The sequence below is a fragment of the Aulonocara sp. 'chitande type north' Nkhata Bay genome, linkage group LG20 (genome assembly GCF_057382095.1).
Source record: "Aulonocara sp. 'chitande type north' Nkhata Bay isolate Kocher_YH1m ecotype deep benthic linkage group LG20, A_spYH_male_GT1.1, whole genome shotgun sequence".
Classification (NCBI taxonomy): Eukaryota; Metazoa; Chordata; class Actinopteri; order Cichliformes; family Cichlidae; genus Aulonocara; species Aulonocara sp. 'chitande type north' Nkhata Bay.
The window spans coordinates 4,996,287-5,015,162 of record NC_141363.1 but is presented as its reverse complement, the minus strand read 5'-3'; the positions used below and the strand labels follow the sequence as shown (position 1 = coordinate 5,015,162).

At 40.1% G+C, this 18,876-nt stretch overlaps 1 protein-coding gene and 1 long non-coding RNA gene across 3 annotated transcripts in view; one reads left to right on the top strand and one right to left on the bottom strand.

The window, feature by feature from the left end:
• The window catches only part of LOC147304954 (uncharacterized), a 36,936-nt gene that overhangs the window by 1,630 nt on the left and 16,430 nt on the right, over positions 1-18,876 (top strand). The window lies entirely within an intron of this gene.
• pik3cd (phosphatidylinositol-4,5-bisphosphate 3-kinase, catalytic subunit delta) lies at positions 102-18,502 on the bottom strand. 2 transcript variants are annotated; one of them, XM_086278733.1, is made up of 22 exons: positions 18,306-18,502; positions 17,333-17,561; positions 15,768-15,994; positions 15,267-15,443; positions 14,061-14,216; positions 13,501-13,590; positions 12,273-12,494; positions 9,129-9,225; positions 8,689-8,819; positions 8,349-8,399; positions 8,079-8,246; positions 7,199-7,320; positions 6,966-7,109; positions 6,751-6,850; positions 6,493-6,659; positions 6,028-6,137; positions 5,782-5,860; positions 5,519-5,686; positions 4,208-4,331; positions 3,860-4,005; positions 3,421-3,553; positions 102-3,334 (listed from the first exon to the last, which is right to left on the bottom strand). In XM_086278733.1, the coding sequence occupies exons 1-22, from the start codon at positions 18,444-18,446 to the stop codon at positions 3,197-3,199; spliced, it is 3,120 nt and encodes a 1,039-aa protein (XP_086134859.1). In that variant the 5' UTR covers positions 18,447-18,502; the 3' UTR covers positions 102-3,196. The 2 variants fall into 2 exon arrangements, with proteins under 2 accessions (XP_086134859.1, XP_086134860.1); XM_086278734.1 differs by lacking the exons at positions 17,333-17,561; positions 18,306-18,502 and adding an exon at positions 16,460-16,947.

The window sequence follows — 18,876 nt, the reverse complement described above, 5'->3', positions numbered from 1 at the left end:
TTTTGTGTCTGGATTGTTCATTACATGCAAAGGTTTTCGGCCATATATGCCCTATAAGCAAAACTGAATGTGACACTCCTGATTTAAGAGAAAGCTCACAAAATTCTTTTGCAAAGAACCACTCAGTTAGTTTTGCAGCACTTTTAATTAATGTCCAATGAAAAATATAATTTTCAAATTTTTTTGTTGAAAAAAAAAACCAAAAAAACAACCAACAATTCAGATTCTTACTTTTCAAAAAGACATTCCTGCAAGAAACTTATTAGCCAATTGAATAGAAAAGTTGATACTGCTTTACCACTCTCAAATATTTCGATGAAATATGATCAAGTAAGAGAGAAAAACACAAAAAAGCAGTCATGGTTTTACATAGCTTCCACAACATACTCATACTTAATACAGATAATCAGGCCAGACTGCAATATCTGTGACCAACATCTATACCAAAACAATAAACAGATGCGGACACATTTGTTGGACTTTATCACATCTGCAAAAACCACTGTACATTATCACAAATCACTTTATTGCCACTTCCTCAAATATGGAAGCTAAACTGCGAATGTTTCTAATAAACAAGGGGGCTACTGTGTATAAGGAGGTACTGAAACTAGTAATTTATTTTTGTAGTGGTGTTGCACACCAGACTGATATGACCTAAAGAATAGTTGGAGATAAGCAAGTCCCTCAGACTTGAAATGCTGATGAATATTTAGGGAGAAATGGAACATGGGGGTGACTTTGGTTGATTTGGCCTTTTTCCAATCAATCTGCCTATTTGAAGTTGCAAAAACGAGCGTAACATTCAGTTAACAAATGGCTTGGATTCTAGAAAGTTCTCCCTTTACACTCTGTTTACTGACATCATGTTTACCTCCTCATAACATCTGAAGCACAAGTAAAAACAGGATGCAGAGAAAAGTCTATACTGCATCTCATAATTTTTAGCTGCACGCATGTTAATCAGGGCAGAGCCCGAAACTGATTCAGCAATATACTTTACAATTTGCAAAATAAAAAAAACACACACACAACAAAGAGTAGCCCATTAATTTGTTTTTCCTGACTTAAACATGCAGTGCTTAGTGGAGCCCACATTGAAGGACACTGGCGAGCTGTATTTTAGGTCTGTTCCACAGTGAATCGCTCAGTAGTTTAAGGTACCTTAAATCCTCATGCTGTGTAATCTACACCTACACTTGCTCTAACTGTACAGAGACTTGTACAAAAAGTAGAGACCTTTTAAACCGTTTTGCAAAAATAAAAGAGGCTATAAATAGCACATTATTTTCTTTCATTCAAGTGGACCCTGCACGACTTACGGAATGACATACAGCATGTAAAGTAATGCGAATGCACCACAAAATGAAATGACACAGCATACGAGCTCACTTTAAATAAACGCCATATTTTACAGCATCAGATATGTCAAAGTGTGGTTGTGCTTGACACTGCAAGCATGAAATCGCCCTCATGGCACCTTGTACACCCATTAAAAAAATGCAATGGAGATCACAGTTTAAGTGCATATTTAAATATTAGAGAACACACACAGACACACACACACACACTCACAGATGCGTACTGCTCTTTCTAAGATCATAGACCTAGTCCAGGTTTACACTTTCAAAGAAGGCATGACATCAATACTGCATTTTGAGAAAAACATCCACAAGTCTATGGCTTACATGAGTCTACGGATTGTCTTATTCTGGGACCTGCTGAAGCTTTTTTTTTCTGTTCTTTTCACCAAACATATATGAGATCTTTGCCTTGCGCATAAAAAAAATCGTATATTTCTCCAGAAAAAGGGAATAGAAAAATAAAATAGAATTGTAACTTCAAAATCTAAAATAAAACTGATTACACTTTCATGGTGTCTTTTAAATATGACGCTGGAGTCAGCAGACAGTCTGCTTAGCTTAGCATAGTTAAAGCAAAACAGCTAGTCTTTCTAAAGGAAACAGTCACTTTTAAAGATCACCAATTAACATGGACTGTGCGCAGTGCTGCAGTGGTGAGCACTGTCACCTCAAAGAAATAAGGCTGGTCTGCAGTGGGGGCTGTGGTGGAGTTGGCATGGTCTCCTGTGCGTATCCCTGTGAGGTTTTTCCTCCCGCGGTCCAAAGATATGCTTGTTTGATTAACCAATCATCCAAAATGGTCCATAGATGTCCATGGATGCGAGGAGGGACATTACCCCGCCCCTTTCTCAATACCACATAATATAAGCTCCACCTTCCCTAGTACCCTAAAATGGATAGGATAAACCTAGTATACTTAAATCTCACTTAAGCTAAAAGGCAAGTAAGTGTATTTCTTAAAATAAGAGTAGTATCAGGGTACCTTTAGCTATAGGTACACACAGCCTGGTACACAGGCATGTTTTCAAAATAAAAGTCCTACATTTTCTTAGACTATACTATAAAATGCTTCATGTGTATTGGCACATATTCTTCTTCAAGGCAACATTAGACAACAATGTTAGAACGACAAAAAGCATCACCTCTTTTTGAAATATTCTTTGCGACCTAACAAGTACATCAGCACTCATTAAGTAGTTACCACAGTTAAATAAAAATACAATAATGATAATATATATATTTTTTAAAAAGACACGTTTTGCAAAGATACAGTTGAAATGAGAGGAAATAACCTCATAACAGCTATCGTGGGTTGTAAACCGTACGAAAGTCTTGAGGTGAAACTGCTGTTCCCTGCCGAACAGAGCCTCAAGTCATCATAAAGTTAGTTTGCAGCTTGCTCCCTGTTGAGTAATGCAGTCGATGAGATGAACTTTCTGTTTCGGTGATTCATGACACTTTGCATGAGCAGGTGGTTTTCAAGTAGCAATTTCAGCAAATCAAAAACAGGTTTATTCTCTGGGTTGAAATGCTCCTCGTGGCAAAGACATTCCACTGATATATGGGAGGAGGATGAGTGCGATGGATTTTCTTCACTGTGAAAATACTTGTGTGTGTGGAAGTGATGCTCCAGGATTATCTCATTATCTTTGGATGCCTCTGCTTAGTTGTTATTTACCACATACAGGCCACTGAGATGTAAACGTTTGCTAAAGAGCTTTTCAGAGTCTTTGAATTCCTTCTGTCAAGTAAAATATTAGACTGTGTTTATGTGTATAAGTTAAAAATCCATGTATTTGGCTGGGCCTCATGTTTCATTGGTTCAGTGTTCTTCATGGTCTATTATCTTTGGCCAGTGAGTGCATCATCCAGTTGACCTTGGTCTTCCAGCTTTCCCGCAAGGCTTCGTTGAACTTTACTTTGAAGTTCTTCAGCGCCTCGTCCTCTGTTTTGCCCAGCGCTAAAGAGTCCTTTTAAAAACAAGAAACCACTAATTATTAACATTGTTGTCATTCTCCTCATAATCATTAACTGCTACATCATAACTGTGGCATACCTTTAGATACTGTATGTCTTTGAAGGACGTGAGTTCAGGTAGCCCCGCTGCCTTCATCATGGCGAAGAGGTTGACAAACAGCGTCCCGTTCCGACACAGGATCTTATAGGCCCGCTCACAGTACTCCCTGAACCTGATGCAAAAGATGCAAAAACAAACACGTTTCATAAGTTAGCAGAACCCCAGAACAATCCATCCATCCTTTACTGCTTATTCAATTCAGGGTCACAAGGTGCCTGGTTCCTATGCCAGGGTACACGGTCTATTACAGGGCCAAGACAGACAACACAGACTCCACACAGAAAGGCTCCAACTGACAGGTGGATTTAAACCCAACTCCTTCTTGCTGTAAGAGGACAGCGCTTGCCACTGCACCACTGTGCCAAAGTCTATAACTATAACTACGTACGTGTGTTAGAGTTACATGTTTTTATTGTACCTCTCAAATTTCTCACTGTTGTTTGTTCGTCCTTGCTGGATCACGTGGACAAAGTCATACGTCAGGATAAAAGGCACGCGCTCCCTGTTGATCCCGAGTTTCCGCTTGAAGTTGCCCAGGAAGTGCCCAAAATCAATGTGGAACAGCTAAAAAGCAAAGTCTCACTTTAGTCACTACGTCTGAGTCTCCCAAACACTGACTGACCTAAACAATTTGACTCCAGCATGTTTCACCAAAACATTATTAGAATATTACAAAGCACATTTTTTTTACCAACTCCAACCAAAAACATTACACATCAATCAACAACATAATTTTGCTGAGATTCAAACGTGCAGTAAATCTTACCTGTCCAGTTTCCCTGATCATGATGTTGTCATTGTGACGATCTCCGATGCCCAAGACGTAAGTAGCTACACAGTAGCCAGCGCAGGACAGTGTGAACTCCTCTATCGCTTGATCAAGTTTGTCCCTGGTGACATAAAAGGTCACAGAAACGAGGAAGCAGAACGTGAGCGAGTTGTGTTCTTACAGTGCTTTCACACTTCTCTTATATTTCCTATATCAGCCTGCATTACACAAACGCAGCCATGAAGCAGAGTGTCATCGGTGACAGAGCATATGAAATGTTCAAAGAGGAGTTCCTGTGGCTGATTAACGCCTGATCGTCACATCCTTTCGCAGCCTAGACGTGCGGAGGGTTCATTGTGTTTTTTATACTAATTTTCTCACGCTGCAGTGTCCGGGCTAATTATCTTTGTATTCTGTGGGGCCATCAGCCTGGACACACCAACGTGAAGTACAGAGGCTTATTCATTACTTCTTCAAGGAGCTTTTAGAATAGACAAGACCTTCAGACTGTCTGGCATCAAATAAAATCTACTCTCATTTAATGCTGCTAAAGATGCTGCTCTACTTTGTGCTGCTCTATCCGGTTTTAAAATGCTACAAGGAAAAAAACACTTTTAAGAAAACAATTTAAGTAAAAAAAAGAAAAAGAAACTACAAGATGAAGCAGTACTGTTTACTGCTCACAAGAAGTGAAATATTTATATCAAACTATGCAAGTTTTCCTGAATGGGACTGGGAATAGGATGAAGGCTTGTGTGCCTTAAACACCCTTTTTTTCATATTCTTAAATCTTATTTTCTGTCCTTCCCCTCCCCCTTCTTTTCCACATGAACAAAAATGGATAATTGATCGCAAACATATTATTGTTTTACTTAAAAAATATCAATACCCATCTGTGGCTCAATATACGCGGCTGCTTTGTGCTAAAATCAAGAGGAGTCGATGAAATGATGAGATGCCGCTTTGGAAAATTCACATGATGTTATCGCAAATTTCAAATTGAAAAACTTCTTTCTTGACACTTGACAAGTCAGCGCTGTCCTAGGAGGACTTGGGGAAGTCCCCACAACAACCTGAGGGAGGTTTATGGGGGGAAAAGGGTGCATATGCGGATTAGCTCACCCCACTCCTGCTCTGTGTCTTCTGTGTGGTTTTATGTCATGCTTGGCTGTGTGTATAATGCACCTAATTTGCTTTGCTTTTTGAGGTTAAATAGGGTCATCACCTCTACAGAGTGTCTACACCAAATAAGATGACAATCGGAGAGCTTCTGAGAGTTGCCATTGTGCCAGAGTTCATCGTACTCACTCGGGATTCTTCGATTTGAGCCAGTTAAGCAAGGCGTCCTTGTTGAAGGCAGCGGTAGCGGCGCTGTTGCTGCTGTTACGCTGGATGTTGGCAATTGTGTCAGAGTTCTTCACAACCTCGATGAGCCCCATTTTGTTCCCGGTCGACAGGCAGCCGTACGGGATCATCCTGTGTTTGCCAAGTCGAAAAATGAACAGCGTTAAGGCTGGTGGACAAGATTTCCCCGTGCACAAGAGGCAATTAGTGTAAGAACCAGCTCCTACCTGAGATCCAGACCTTCTTTCTTCCACAGATTCTCCATGAGCTGGATCATCTGCAGGGTCAGCATGTCTTGTCGAAGGTCTAAAGGTGACAAGGAGAAATTGATATATCTAATCCTAACTTTTCTCTCGCATGACTCGTTCCAAACCCACAGTTTTTGTCTTCCCAGCAGATTTGAATGTGCAAACCAGCCCTTAAACTAAAACAGGCACCTTGAGAAAGGCATGTTCGACCTTCTTGTCTCTTACCATCTCCATTTTTGAAGATAATGCCCACCATGTCTCCTTCAACTGCGGGATTCTTGAACATCAGCCAGAGTGGCTTCATCTTGGAGTCCATAAATCTGCATCTATCAGTACTGTAACAGCAAAAATGCTCATGTTCATTTTCATCCTTGTACATATATTTTTGCTCAGTAACTGATATCCCTTGTGAGCTGTTGTATAAAAATGATTTTTTTTTGTCCATGACGACACTGACAATGCGCTCATATGTTTGTAGGAGGGAGAAATGAGAGTAAGTTGCTGTGATCCTGAATCAACTGAAGAGTTAATTTCTCCGTGTACCACTTAAATGTATTTTTTTTTATTCAGTAAAGCCAGAAAAGGAGCCAAAGTGGCCTTTGCAAAATCCAATAAGGAGGACAATAATGCATAAAACAATTATGCTCTCTTGTGTGCGTTTGCATTTGTGTGTTTTTCTGGGCCACTAACCAGATCTCAGAGAGGATGATGCTCGGGTTGAGTGGTGACAGAAGGTCTGACAGGGCCTCCAGGTAGGACTCTTGTCTGATACACTGCTTCAGGTCCTCTGCCGTCACCTTCTGGGAGCCCAACTTGACAAAGTCACTCAGAGCCTTCATTTTGCCCAGAGCCTCATTCTGAGTGTGTGAGAGTTAACACAGAGACTGAGAATCAGTTGAAAACACACAAGATCAAAGCGAAGGTGAGTAAGAATCAGGAGGTGATTACCTGTTTGGTTAAGAGCTTGATGTGATGGATATTTCCCCTGCAGTAGGCCTCGAGAATCAGGCCAAAGCGCAAACCCACAGATGCCACATGAGTCTCTGACCTACAATAGACACAAATCTCCAGTCAAACAAAAAGCTGACTCGATCTTGTTTTTCTTTCTGCTCCCTTTTTTCTAACTAGCTTGTATTTTTTAAAGCTAGCCCCTTCTCACTCACCTGAGATGCCAAAACAGAAAATGTCCGATCCTCCTGTTGGACAGTGCCCGTTCTAACAAGAAAGTGGTAAGGTCACAGTCCAGGTAGGACTCGTACTTCAGGACCTGGACCAGCTGGATCAGATAATGAAGCAGCTCATCATCACTGTGTGCAGAGAAATGTGGCTTATGCGGTTAACAGTCACAACACAGCATGCCTGGCACTGTAAGCTTCTGAAACAGATGTGTGTGTACCTGAGCTTTCTGAGGCATCTGATAGTGAAAGAACGAACCGCTGGGTCGGGAAAACTGTAGTCTAAGAGCTCCAAGGCGTGGATGGCAGGGAGGTCTGGCCAGTTCCTCAGTAAATTCACCATCTGAGGAGAATCCAAGAATTATTTTCTAACATGATGAGAAAAATCAAGGAGATTTTGACAATTTGAAGATTAAAGCAGGCTGCTGATGTTAATTCACAACTCGATATTTCTTTCTGCGGCAGTGACATTACTATAATTTTGCATGATTCACTGTTAAAACATTCCTTAGTTTTGAAGCTCCAAAAACCTGTAAAGTCACACATTTTCTTGCTCTTGTTACAACAAAGGTTTACTGCAAGACCTCTGTGGTTGGTAAATATTACCAACATAATATTATAAATAAATATTATATTACATAGATCAGAGCTCATGGTTGCCTGTTTTCTATAGATAGAACTTTATTTTGAAAATGTAAAAGAATGAAGTACAGCTGGCATTCATGGACGTTTGCTAAAACAAAATAAAACACCCAATATAAACTATTAGTTGTCTGTATATAAGAAACTAAGAATACATACTGATATGGATATGTGTAACTGTAAAGAATTATAGACCCTTCACTCACACACACAGATACACACTTATCTACACTACATAGTATTCATCCCAGTTTTAATAATCCTATATAGACTATCATTTCAGATGAAAAATTTGACTTCTTTGAGCTTTTTTCTGATTCGTTCACTCCTTGTTTGAAATTTTGGCCACTTTAACCCTTAAAGCTAAGCTAATCATCTGAAACAAAAGGTTTTACATCTCCAGATCGACTTACAGACATCAGTGAAAAATACAAAGAATAAATAACGCTTTACTCGTACCTGAACTACATCCTCACGCTTATTCCACTTGGTGATGAGGAGGAGCTTGGACAGACTTTCAGGATAATGATCGCGGACTTCGGTGCGGAGCTTCCACAGGAGCTCTTTCTCGTCCTCGAAAAACTCGGTGTAGTTTTTGTTGTCCATGAATTCTTTGAGCTTAAAGTACTACAGAGACCACATGATCCACACACAAAGTTATTAAATTTTCTGCTTTAAAAACAAAACAAAAATTCTAACTATGTAAAATTTGTCACATGTGAGTCCTACCTCGTCTTTAGTGGCTAAACTTAGATCACCATTCCTCTCCATGTCACATATCTGAAAACACGTGAGGATTATTGCTTGGACTGACTGTCATCAAACAAAGATCCAAATATGTGCTTCAGCCTCAATAAACATGACACAATAATTCTGTGTAAAAATCATAAAATGACTTCATCATTAAGGAAAATGTTTTTTGGTATAAACTGAATGTATACAAATCCTATAAATTTCATTTAACTATATTCCATTAAATTTAATAAAATTTTACACTGTACTTCACGTTAGTTCACCTTTTTTTTTTTTAATTGTAACTTTTTTTGTGTAGTCTTTTGGGAGATAGTACCTTTTCAAGTGGAGGGTAGTAGAGGGGGTGTGGCCGGATGTTGGGAAAATGAATGAGAAGTTCAGCGGCGCTGTCCACATTAGGGTTCTTCTCAACAGTTCCCATCGGGTTCAGCAGGTCACTTTTCTCATCTGTGATAAAAATATCATATATGAAATGATGAAATGTTCCATTTGGTGGAATCTTCTTCTCAGTTTTTAGTCTTTCGTCTAAGAAAACCACTCCCCCGCCTGGCAAACAGGTACTTCAGCATCTGCAAACAGGCTATCTTATTGCATCATAAAACACAAAATGTGTCACTATGTGTGATTTGGGCGGCAAGACGTGTCACTCTGGGCATTTCAGAAGCTCTCTGCGTGCTTCAAAGTGTTGTGGAGGAGGTGTTTTTTAAATTTTTTGAAGAGGATGAAAATGTAAGAAGAGGCAAGGCTGAAAAGTACCAGGAACACACGGCCATGTGGATAAGTGGAACTCCCCAGTCTTCAGCTGGTCCTTGTAGTCAAACACCATGGTGTTCACCCAGGCTATTGGACAATCCTGAAAAGACAAAGAGAGAAACTTTATTGTTTCACTTCACACACCATCTTCAAGCTTGAGGATCTTGGAAATGGTTTAAAACTGAGTCAGAGAATGTAAAAGATGTACAGAGGAAAACGAACCTGCATAGCTTGCAGCCTGAGCTGAATTATGTTTCCTCAGTTGTAATAAAATCATGTGCAATACAAATCTTTTATATTTCAAGCTCTTTCCTCTCTGAAGATAAAAACGTTTGACTGAGAAATCTTTTTTTTTTTTTTGCATCATAAAAAATTAAAATCAAGATTCTCTAAAGGCAAAGCTTTTTTATTCTTTAATCTAAAATGCTTTGAATAATTAACCATCTCCTGCCCAACATGTGCTTTATTTTAAAGGTTCACTTGAATTCAAAACTTTAATATTCTAATTGCAATAAACACTCTGAACCTTGATTGCGGTATATTTAATTTAATTCACCGTTAGACTTAGAACCGCCTCCAAAAACATGACAATAAAACGTTAGGAGAATGATTCGTTTGTATTTCTAACTTCTAAAGTTCTCTATAAAAAGAATTTGGGTTCCAAGAAATCAGTAGAAAAATGACTTCCATTATTTCAGTGTGTTAAAAACAACAAAAACACAGTTAACACATTCAAGTTAAAAAAAAAAAGAAGAAAAAAAGGCAGTGCACATAAACAAGAGCGGCTAAAATAGCTCAACTTCCGCCAGCCTTTCTGCCGTCTGGCTGCAGGACTTCTCTTCCAGGCAAACAAAGAGAGAAGTGGCTCAGAAAGCAGAAGTGGTCTTAATGGCTATAAAACACACCTGGGCTACATGTTTTGGAGGTCTGCACAAACTCGAGCGCACAGCTGCTGCGTCGCTTCAAAACAGAAGATACTGCGACTACAGTAAAAGGGGAATTTGTTGTTCTTGTTCACTGTACCTTTCATTGTATACAGGGGAGGTTTGTGGGGGCTCTTTCAAATGTGGTATTTGAGTGTACTGCCACCACTGTAGCAGCTGTGCACCGTCCTGAACAGGACATATTTTATATTCATTTATATGACATAAAAGGAGCTGCTGCAAGAAGCTGCTGAAGCCAATCAGCATCCAACTGAATCCAACTTGCTTATAGTTAAAGTAACATATTAAATTTTGCATGTATTAATAAAATGAGAGGTCATTTGTTTGCTAGTAACATGCCGAGTGGAGCTTTTTTAACAAACATTTGTCATTTCGACCATAAACAGAAATGTGTATGCATTGGTGTCAATTAATTAATTTTATCAAAAGTATGTTTTTTCCCCTCAGGTTAAAAGTTTAAAAATCTCTCTATGCTGGAAACTTCTTGTTATATAGAAAAGAAAAGCATAAATTCTCTTAAATTACTAATAATTAGTAGCTGCTCATGAATTTCTGTCAGTTGAATGACTGATTCAGCAGTTAATGTAATAAATGTTTTAAAGATAATTGGTGCATTAATGTCAGATCAGGTGTTATTGTCATTAGTATCTACATTTTGTGCTTTTTTAAACTATATTTTTGGGCCTTCCTTGTGTCAGGACACAGGGGAAGACACACTGTAATTGGATTCTGGGCGGATCTGAACTTTTTGCATTAGCCAAACAAAATACAGGTGTCCTGCTGAACCCAGTCAGCTAAACCAGCGTTCAGTTACTGACTGGATTTTGGCAAACAAATTACTCTTTCTTGGAGTGTTTGCCTCGCAGACCTTCAGGTGTCCTGATCAGCCTTAATTTTTCAGTTTAACAATTACACTGAAGTGTCGCCCTGGTATCACATACTTCTTAGTCAATACTAATTATTTTCAATGATGGAGCTGTAGCTAAACAATTATGTGCTTATCTTATTGTTAAACCACTAGTTTAAACCACAAATTATTATGATTTTTTTTGTTTAGAAATAAAACTTCATCATAAGCGGTAAAGCTTTGTGCAAACGATTACAATGCTTTTTATATTATCACCATTATTACTATGTGCTCCACTCTTCAAAATGTAATTTCACATCATTTTTGCATGCTTTGCCAGCCATGTATAAATGTATGCAAAGCTATATATAAAAGCTGTCTGTCATGCTTATTGTTGTAGGCGCACGTGTGCCTTTGTGTGCAGTGAGGTTTCTTTGTTTCATATATATACACACACACACATACATATATATATATATATATATATATATATATATATATATATATATATATATATATATATATATATATATATATATATCCTGTGTTGTGTTTGTTTGCCTAAAACATCAGTGAGAAGTAGGTCTTTAATCCTCAGTTTGATATATATCTTTTATAAAAATGTAGCCGTTTGCGTGGCCCATTAGTGCACTCCTTCACTCATTCAATTTTTGTCGTAATGCGATATACTAGCAAAGAGTCAATCAAAGAGAGAGTTTGTCTTCTGCTGCAGCCCTTACAGCAGAATAAACCTTTGAAAATGCAGCTGAACAATTGTTAAAACAGCTAGAAGAGTTGCAGGTGTAAATCCAACTACATGGATTTAATGTGTGCACTTTTCTTGTGCCTTTCTCTTTGTTGGCTTTTCTGAATTCATGCTTGTTAATCAAAAAAATGTTGCAAAGCCCTGCTGTAGATAAAATTGCTTTGTAATGTCTTAATCCCCCTCCCCCTCTAAGCTGTCAGCGAGCATGTAAATTTAGAAGGTTCAGTGTATATATATGTGTGTGTGTGTGTGTGTGTGTGGGAGAGAGAGAGATGAGGGCTGTGAAGATGAATTTAGAATTCCTTGAAAATGTTAGCCAATTCCTTCCTTCCTTGGACCGATGTGCAGATAAAAGGGCTGAAGCGGATGAAGTGTTAACCGCAGCCTTGCCACTAAGCACACTTGCACAACCCGACGCAGCAGAAACAACAGACCCACACAGAAGCTACACGCACTACACACAAGAGAGGAAACAGATCTGTTTGTGCTTGCGAACAAATTCACACCACCAGCCCAAAACACTGGCCTACTCAATCGAACGAGTAGTACGCTGAGACCCCAAAAGCACCACGAGTTACTGACACACTCACCGCTTTCTTGTTCTTCTTTTTGGTGCCGCGGGGCTTCTTGGTCTTTTCAATGACGCCGTAGAGCGCGAAACACAGGCGGCTCATGCGGGGCAGGTCGGCCACGTTTATGTCAAACTCCAGCTTCTGATTCCACAGCGGCTCGGAGCTCACTGTCACCTCCGAGCTCGTCACCACCTTACAGAGCAGCTCGCTGCCATGGAACAGACCAGCCTGCACTACAAGCTGCAGGGGAACCACAGATACACAGTAGTGATTAGATGGAGGCAAGACATGTGGTTTGGAAGCCGAAGACTTTAGCACTTTAGTGTGAAGGTGATTGTTTGTGGAAGATTTACAGACTTCACGAGATGATTCAGAGTTTCCTGTGTAATTCGAGCTATGAGTCAAAGAGTTTACACATTCGTAAGCGCAAACAGGTCTCCGTGCAGAGTCAGACACAAATGAAAAAACAACCGCCAGAGACGTAATTTAATACTGCACGACCATTAAGCTCCTGCCTTTCGCCAAATCAAGATAGTCCGAATTAACATTTACAAAATATATGAGCTGATTTCCCCCCTTCCCTCCAGGGGTTGTGTTTTCAAACCTCTGCTTGACATCCACAGACATGACTGATAATTATGCAGCAGGAAAAATTAGTCATGAGTCATGATGCTCTAAGGCAGCAGCACCCAGGAGTGCACTTGCACTTAATAACCCATCCAAACAGTAATGTAGTTAGTTATGAAACAGAATTACAAAGACAGACACACATTAACAGAGTTCCCACTCTTTCTTTCACTCTTTCTTCTGACACGGAAGGGTGAGCATGGAGTATCAGCGGATGTTTCCACATCCTTTGGCTGTTCTCGTACGCTCACTGACAGTTGTCAAATTTTGAGATAGGTCAGGAGCCCGTCTGCAATAGTAACATGCAACGCCTTCAAAAAAAGAAGTGCATTTGAAAGCGAAAGAGGGAGAGCATGTAGTCTGTCTTTTTTCTTAGAATCTAGGCCTCAGAATGAGACGTAAAAACCAGATAGACACTCCCCACTTCCTGTTTTGAAGTTTTAACCAACCGCCTTGATGAATTATGGGAAATGTGTGGTCTGTACCATGTGACCCCCCTTGTCATTTACATGTCAGCCCCGCTGTTCCTACAACTGAAATTGAGATATTGGTAAACAAGTGAATGCCACATTTCATTGAGCAGCAAAGTGAGAGAAAACCCACGCAAAACCACACCGACCTTCATTCCCTCGTCTGCGTTGACTCGTTTGCCTTGCACCAGGTGAATGTGGAAAGGCTCATTGATGGACCACAGAGAGGAGGTGTTTTGCTGTAGGAAGAAGTCAGAGGAAAAAAGGGAATTTAATTTCTCACTGCCTTGCATTCACACGGTTGCTCCAATTTCCTGTTTGGCCACAACTCAAAAAAACGAAAAGAGGGTAGACGCAAAGTAACATCTACTTTCAAAAGAAAGTTGGGGGGGGGGGGGACTTTCTAACTGAAGACAACTGCCAAAAGATTTTTAGCTGCTTATCTGACGAGCTTCAGATAAAAGTTTCAAAACATTAACGATATTTTTTATTATGCTAAAGCAGTTCCAACGTATGCTGCATGCGCAACTACAGCAAATGAAAGACAAGCCGTCAGATGTAAATTATCTACACCGAGCTGCGTGGCTTATTTCAAGTGTGCCAAAGTCCGCAGGCTATTCGAGTAACAACTGCAAGAAAAGAGAAAAGGGGGAAAAAAAGAGCATGTGCTCCTCTTTTAATGAACGACAGCTACCGCCTGACCTCTTACCTTCTTCAGTGGCAGAGGAGGAGGTCTGGATAAGGAGCGACTCTTGTACACCTGGTTGCACATTCTGCCCTGCTCCTCCTGACATTTGGTGACGGTGGAGTAGTGCACCATGGTGAGGTGGGGGTTCTGGCCATTTCTCAAGCACGAGAAGATGTACTGAGGAGAGAGACAACAGAAGATTTACTGGCACAGCCATCAGTCAGTTCACCCACAGATATTTCCCAGTGTTCTGATAGCGCTGGTTAGCTCCTGAAGGCTGTTCATTTGCTGTAGGTTAATGCAGCTCAAATCTCATTATGTGTGGATGGATGCAGTTCCTTTCTGCAGGGCTGCTATACAGATATGAGTCACCCCTGCAGGTAGTTGGAGTTTCAAAATCAACAGTGGAGTCTCCGGCCACCAAAATCTTGACTTAGCCTACTCCTAACCGACAGTCATTTCAGTTATTATGGACCCACCTGCACAGGCTGAACGCAGACAAACGACACTAAACAGAAACTTGCACACATTCACAGAGAAAACAACAGCTTGTCTAGAATATAGAGAATGCAATTCACAGTTTCAACAAAGATCAGCAGAGAAAGTCCAACTTTTCACAGTTCGTTTTTCAGTTTGTGAATAAATAGATAAACCTTCATCTTAAAGGCGCTGTGGGTTAATATGTCAAAGAGCATGTGTATTTTTTTTTAAAGACGGATGCTGATATGAAATCAATTAGGTAGAATAGTTCATACTGAGTCTAGCACATGCCCACAGGAACGAGGAGGATAAAGGCCCCCTAGGTGCCCTCTGAAACACTTCTTTGTGGCAAAACAGAAAGAAAAATGACATCTGTGCTGATTATTTGTTAGCACATTTTTATGTCTCTCTGCAACTCGTCTAGAAGCGAAATACAAAAGCTATCATGGCAGAAAATGAGCCTGAAAGAAAATTGGACTCTTGGGAATTATCATCCAACAAAAACACAAACCCAAAATAAAATTTGACAAACCTACACAGGATTTGCCTCAAAGCCACAATACGAACATCTAAAATTTCTAGTCCAGAATTTGGTTAAAAAACAAAAATGGGACTGAGTCATTAAACCAACAAAACCAACTGTGAAAAAAGAGAAATAATTAAAGTGATAAAGTTAAAAAAAAAATTCTATGCTGCATTTTCACACAATTTTCTGCTCCAAGAGTTTATTTTATTCGATTAACTCACTTTGAACTGACACAGTGGGTGTTTCCCATAGATGAAATCCCACCTCCCGTTGACCTGTAAGGTGTAGTCTTCAGGTTCCTGTCGCATTAAGCGGAAAACGGTAGCCTTCTTCTTCAGAGCGCTCTTCATCAGAACCAAGGGGAGGTCATGAGGGTCCTGCTGTAGCATGAAGCTTTCCTGTAAGAGCAACAGACAACATCATTCAAATAAAGAGTACGGCTTTACAGAAAATCTTAAAATTGCTGCTTGTTCCTGAGTGTTGTTTTGAAGGTAGTGTTTATGGTGTGGGAGGGGGCTTTCCAAAGGTGATCACATTTACTTAAAATCACCTCCACAATGTGTCTGCACAAGGTGGAACCACAGTTTTTCCAATCAAAGCTACTTTGCTTTTTGCGGGTTCCCTGCTGCCCCATCATACCAGAACATTAAATTTGATTAGTTTGAACAAACTGGACTGTATGACTCATGACAACTTAAAAAAACAACAACTGATGAACTCACGTCAGAAGCCTCAAACTTGACATTAATGAAGATCTTCTTGATGTTTTTTGTCTTGAGGCTCTGCGGCAGGGAGCAGCATGGCTCCAGTTCACATGGGAAGCTGTACTCCATCCACTTCTGCCAGGGCAGACTCTGTCGATCTTGAGCCTTTTCTTCGCAAAACGCCCTCATCTTGGTCCGAAACTCATTTACCTCGTCATTCTTCTGAGCTTCAAACTCATGCAGACCTGGAAAGTTGGTTAAAAAGTAAAAGGAGAACTTAGCTTATCATTTAATTAACTGAAACACGAAAAACGTTCAGATGAATAAAGAAAACATAGAAAAGAAATTATGCCATCAGAATAGCAAATTTTCCCTGACTAAATCTATAAGAAACATAGGCTAAAATGTAACAATGCTATTAGCCACGTTTAGCTTTAAGTCTGTATATTTGAAAACTTTATCCCTGAATTTTTCAAAAGTTAATTACACGTAAAATATGAGTGGAATCATATTATAACTATCTAAAGAATAATTATCATTCCACTCATAATATATTCAGAATACATGAGAATATGGGGGGGTTGCTAAACAAATAAATTAGCTTTAGCTAGTTAGCCTAGCCGAGCCCTACTTTTTCAGGTTAGCTACATTAGCTTATAGTATCTTTGGTTAATTCACAGAATCATTATTTTTAATTACTGTGAACCTACTGTAAAAACCAGAAATTCCTACAGCAGTGAAAAAACAAAAAAGCTTCTGTCATTTAATGATTACTTTTGTGTAATATGAACGGCAATGGCTGTAAAACCTATATCTCAAATTTAAACCTTCACATTTTTCAAAGCTGTGAAGCGGGCCAGATTGAAATCTCTGCTGGTCAGATTTTGGCCCCTAGGCTTTATATTTGACATTATTGGCTTATAGCTAGCCAGCAACCTGCTTTACTTGTAAAAAAAAAAAAGACGATTAGCATCGTGGATATACTGTAACTCAGAAAGAAAATGCTTTTTTGTTAATAGTTCCTTCTTTTGAGCAAAGTGTTATTCTGCTAACTTTATAGTCTCCGAAAAATAAGAATACTTTTGTTCCAATTAGCATTTTAACTCTGCCAAACCAAGGCTTCAAAACTACAACCACAGCAACTTTTCATCAGTTCTCATGCTGTAAGTGTGCTGTGGCACTTGTTGCAGGGGTCTGGATCAACAACTGAGCAAAAGAAGACATTTTTGTGGCACTAAGAACATAGCAGAGCCACAGTAATGGTGACAAGTGGATGAGATCAAAGCTGCTGTGCAAACATTAAGACGTTATCAGGATGAGTGTTGCAAGTCAGAAACTCTCATTTCATTTCTCTTTTTTAAATGCATACAGTCACTTGTTCTGTCTGACTCTGAGAAATCTAGTAGACTGGGCAGCAATTCAGGGGACTCGAGCCAGACTGGAATATCTCTATAGCTTAATGACAAGAACTCTTCTCTGTAATCATGACTGATTTAATCTCATAGAACAGTACCACAAACCCTTAAAAGCAAACAACAAAAAAACAAACAAAAAAACCCTCTATAGACACTGCAGAGGCCCACCTTTGCCAATTAACAGGCTGATTTGGGCGTTGGTGAGTTTCTCCACCCGGTCGCCCTCCCTCGCCACCAGCCTCAGAACACACATGAAGGGCCGCACATCACTTATGCGCCTCGATTCTTCCTCCAGCTCTTCCCTTTCCGCCGTCTCGTTGATGCAGGTGAAGACGTATCCATCAGGATCGCCGAGTCCACAGAACAGGGCCTCACTTCTCGCATTTTTCCAAACCATCTGAAATAAGAGACAAGAGGGATAAATGAACACAAGAGCCCCAGTTTTGATGAGCTGCCATGCCCAGTTTTCATGAGAAAAAAAAAACAAGACTGTCCAGTTACTGTTTTCAAAATTAAAACAAAAGCAAATGATCCTCTGATTAATCTAATGAGCTGAAATAAAGCAAGAAAATCATTGTTTCTAAAGCTTTCCTAAAATTCCTAGTGAATTAGCAATGACTGGAGGGCCATTTCATCTATTAATCATCCTAACAGCATCCATGAGTATCATTACCTAACGCAGCTAAATCAAACAGCCCGTAGTGGCAGAAGTGTTGGCCCGTTCAGCAGCACGTTCACATTTTAACAGCAGATCTGCTTCGGCAGAGTGCTGGCTGTGTTTCCCAGGGAGGAAAGCTGCAAGCTCCCTCTCTGTCGGAAGCATCAGAACCGGGGAGCATTGTCTGAGCGGGGGCTGCGTTTTAATTAGTTTAATGTCTGAAGAAAACATTAAGTCAACCAATTTGTTTAAAAGCGTATTATTGTGACTGACAACAAGATTTTGCAGTCTGAGCGTCTGAGCTGTTATGCTGCAGTCAATCAATTACAGTCTCCTGGAAATACAGTGCTCTCTAATAATAGACGCAACGTGTGATTACATTACACATCCACATATCAGTGAGGAGTTGAGGTTTCAGAGACCCTTTTAAAAGCAGATGCCGATGCATGTGAGCGTTGGGTTGGGGTGGGAGGGACACTGTACCTTTTTGATGCTTTTGATGGTGTCGTTTCGAGACACGGGGAATTTGAGGAAGATCCCAGTAGGCAGCAGGAAGTCCATGTTGATCGCCTGGTCCCCCTCCTTCTCCCACTCCTCCTGCATCCCATACTTCCCTGGGGGCATGGTGACGGCCTCTCATTTACTGCCAGCTCCTCTGCTGCTCACCAGAACACGAGCCGGCTGTCCACACACAGAGCAAGCACAGCCGGGGTTAATATGTCCACTATTAACAAGTGTCCCTGCATGAGCTGTCTGCTGTTTGTTCCCAAAACACTGGATAATGCATCTTTAAGAGGTTGTAGTTGAAAAAGGAAGAGGACGTGCAGGTTGTAAATAACGTGAATGAATGGTAGCTTATTGAAGGGCCTGGCCTGCACCTGATCCCCTTCCTCCTGATGGTGATATAAGAGCACACAGATATTTAAAAAAAAAAAAGAAGATTAAGACGACCTGAGTGCTTCTATCACGTTTACTACGTGCAGTTCTGCCTTTAATGATCAAAAGGAAATATTCAAGGGTCAAATCAGGTGAAACGGCGCTTAAAGAAACTTCA

What these genes read in the sequence shown, in the direction of transcription:
- pik3cd (XM_086278733.1), bottom strand. Translation starts at nt 18,446, where the DNA reads ATGCCCCCAGGGAAGTATGGGATGCAGGAGGAGTGGGAGAAGGAGGGG. An exon ending in CAGCCTGTTAATTGGCAAAG is followed by an intron (nt 15,995 to 17,332) that starts GTGGGCCTCTGC and finishes CCAACTTTCCAG; the next exon opens with GTCTGCATGAGTTTGAAGCT. An exon ending in TTTCTGTTTTGGCATCTCAG is followed by an intron (nt 6,851 to 6,965) that starts GTGAGTGAGAAG and finishes TGTCTATTGTAG; the next exon opens with GTCAGAGACTCATGTGGCAT.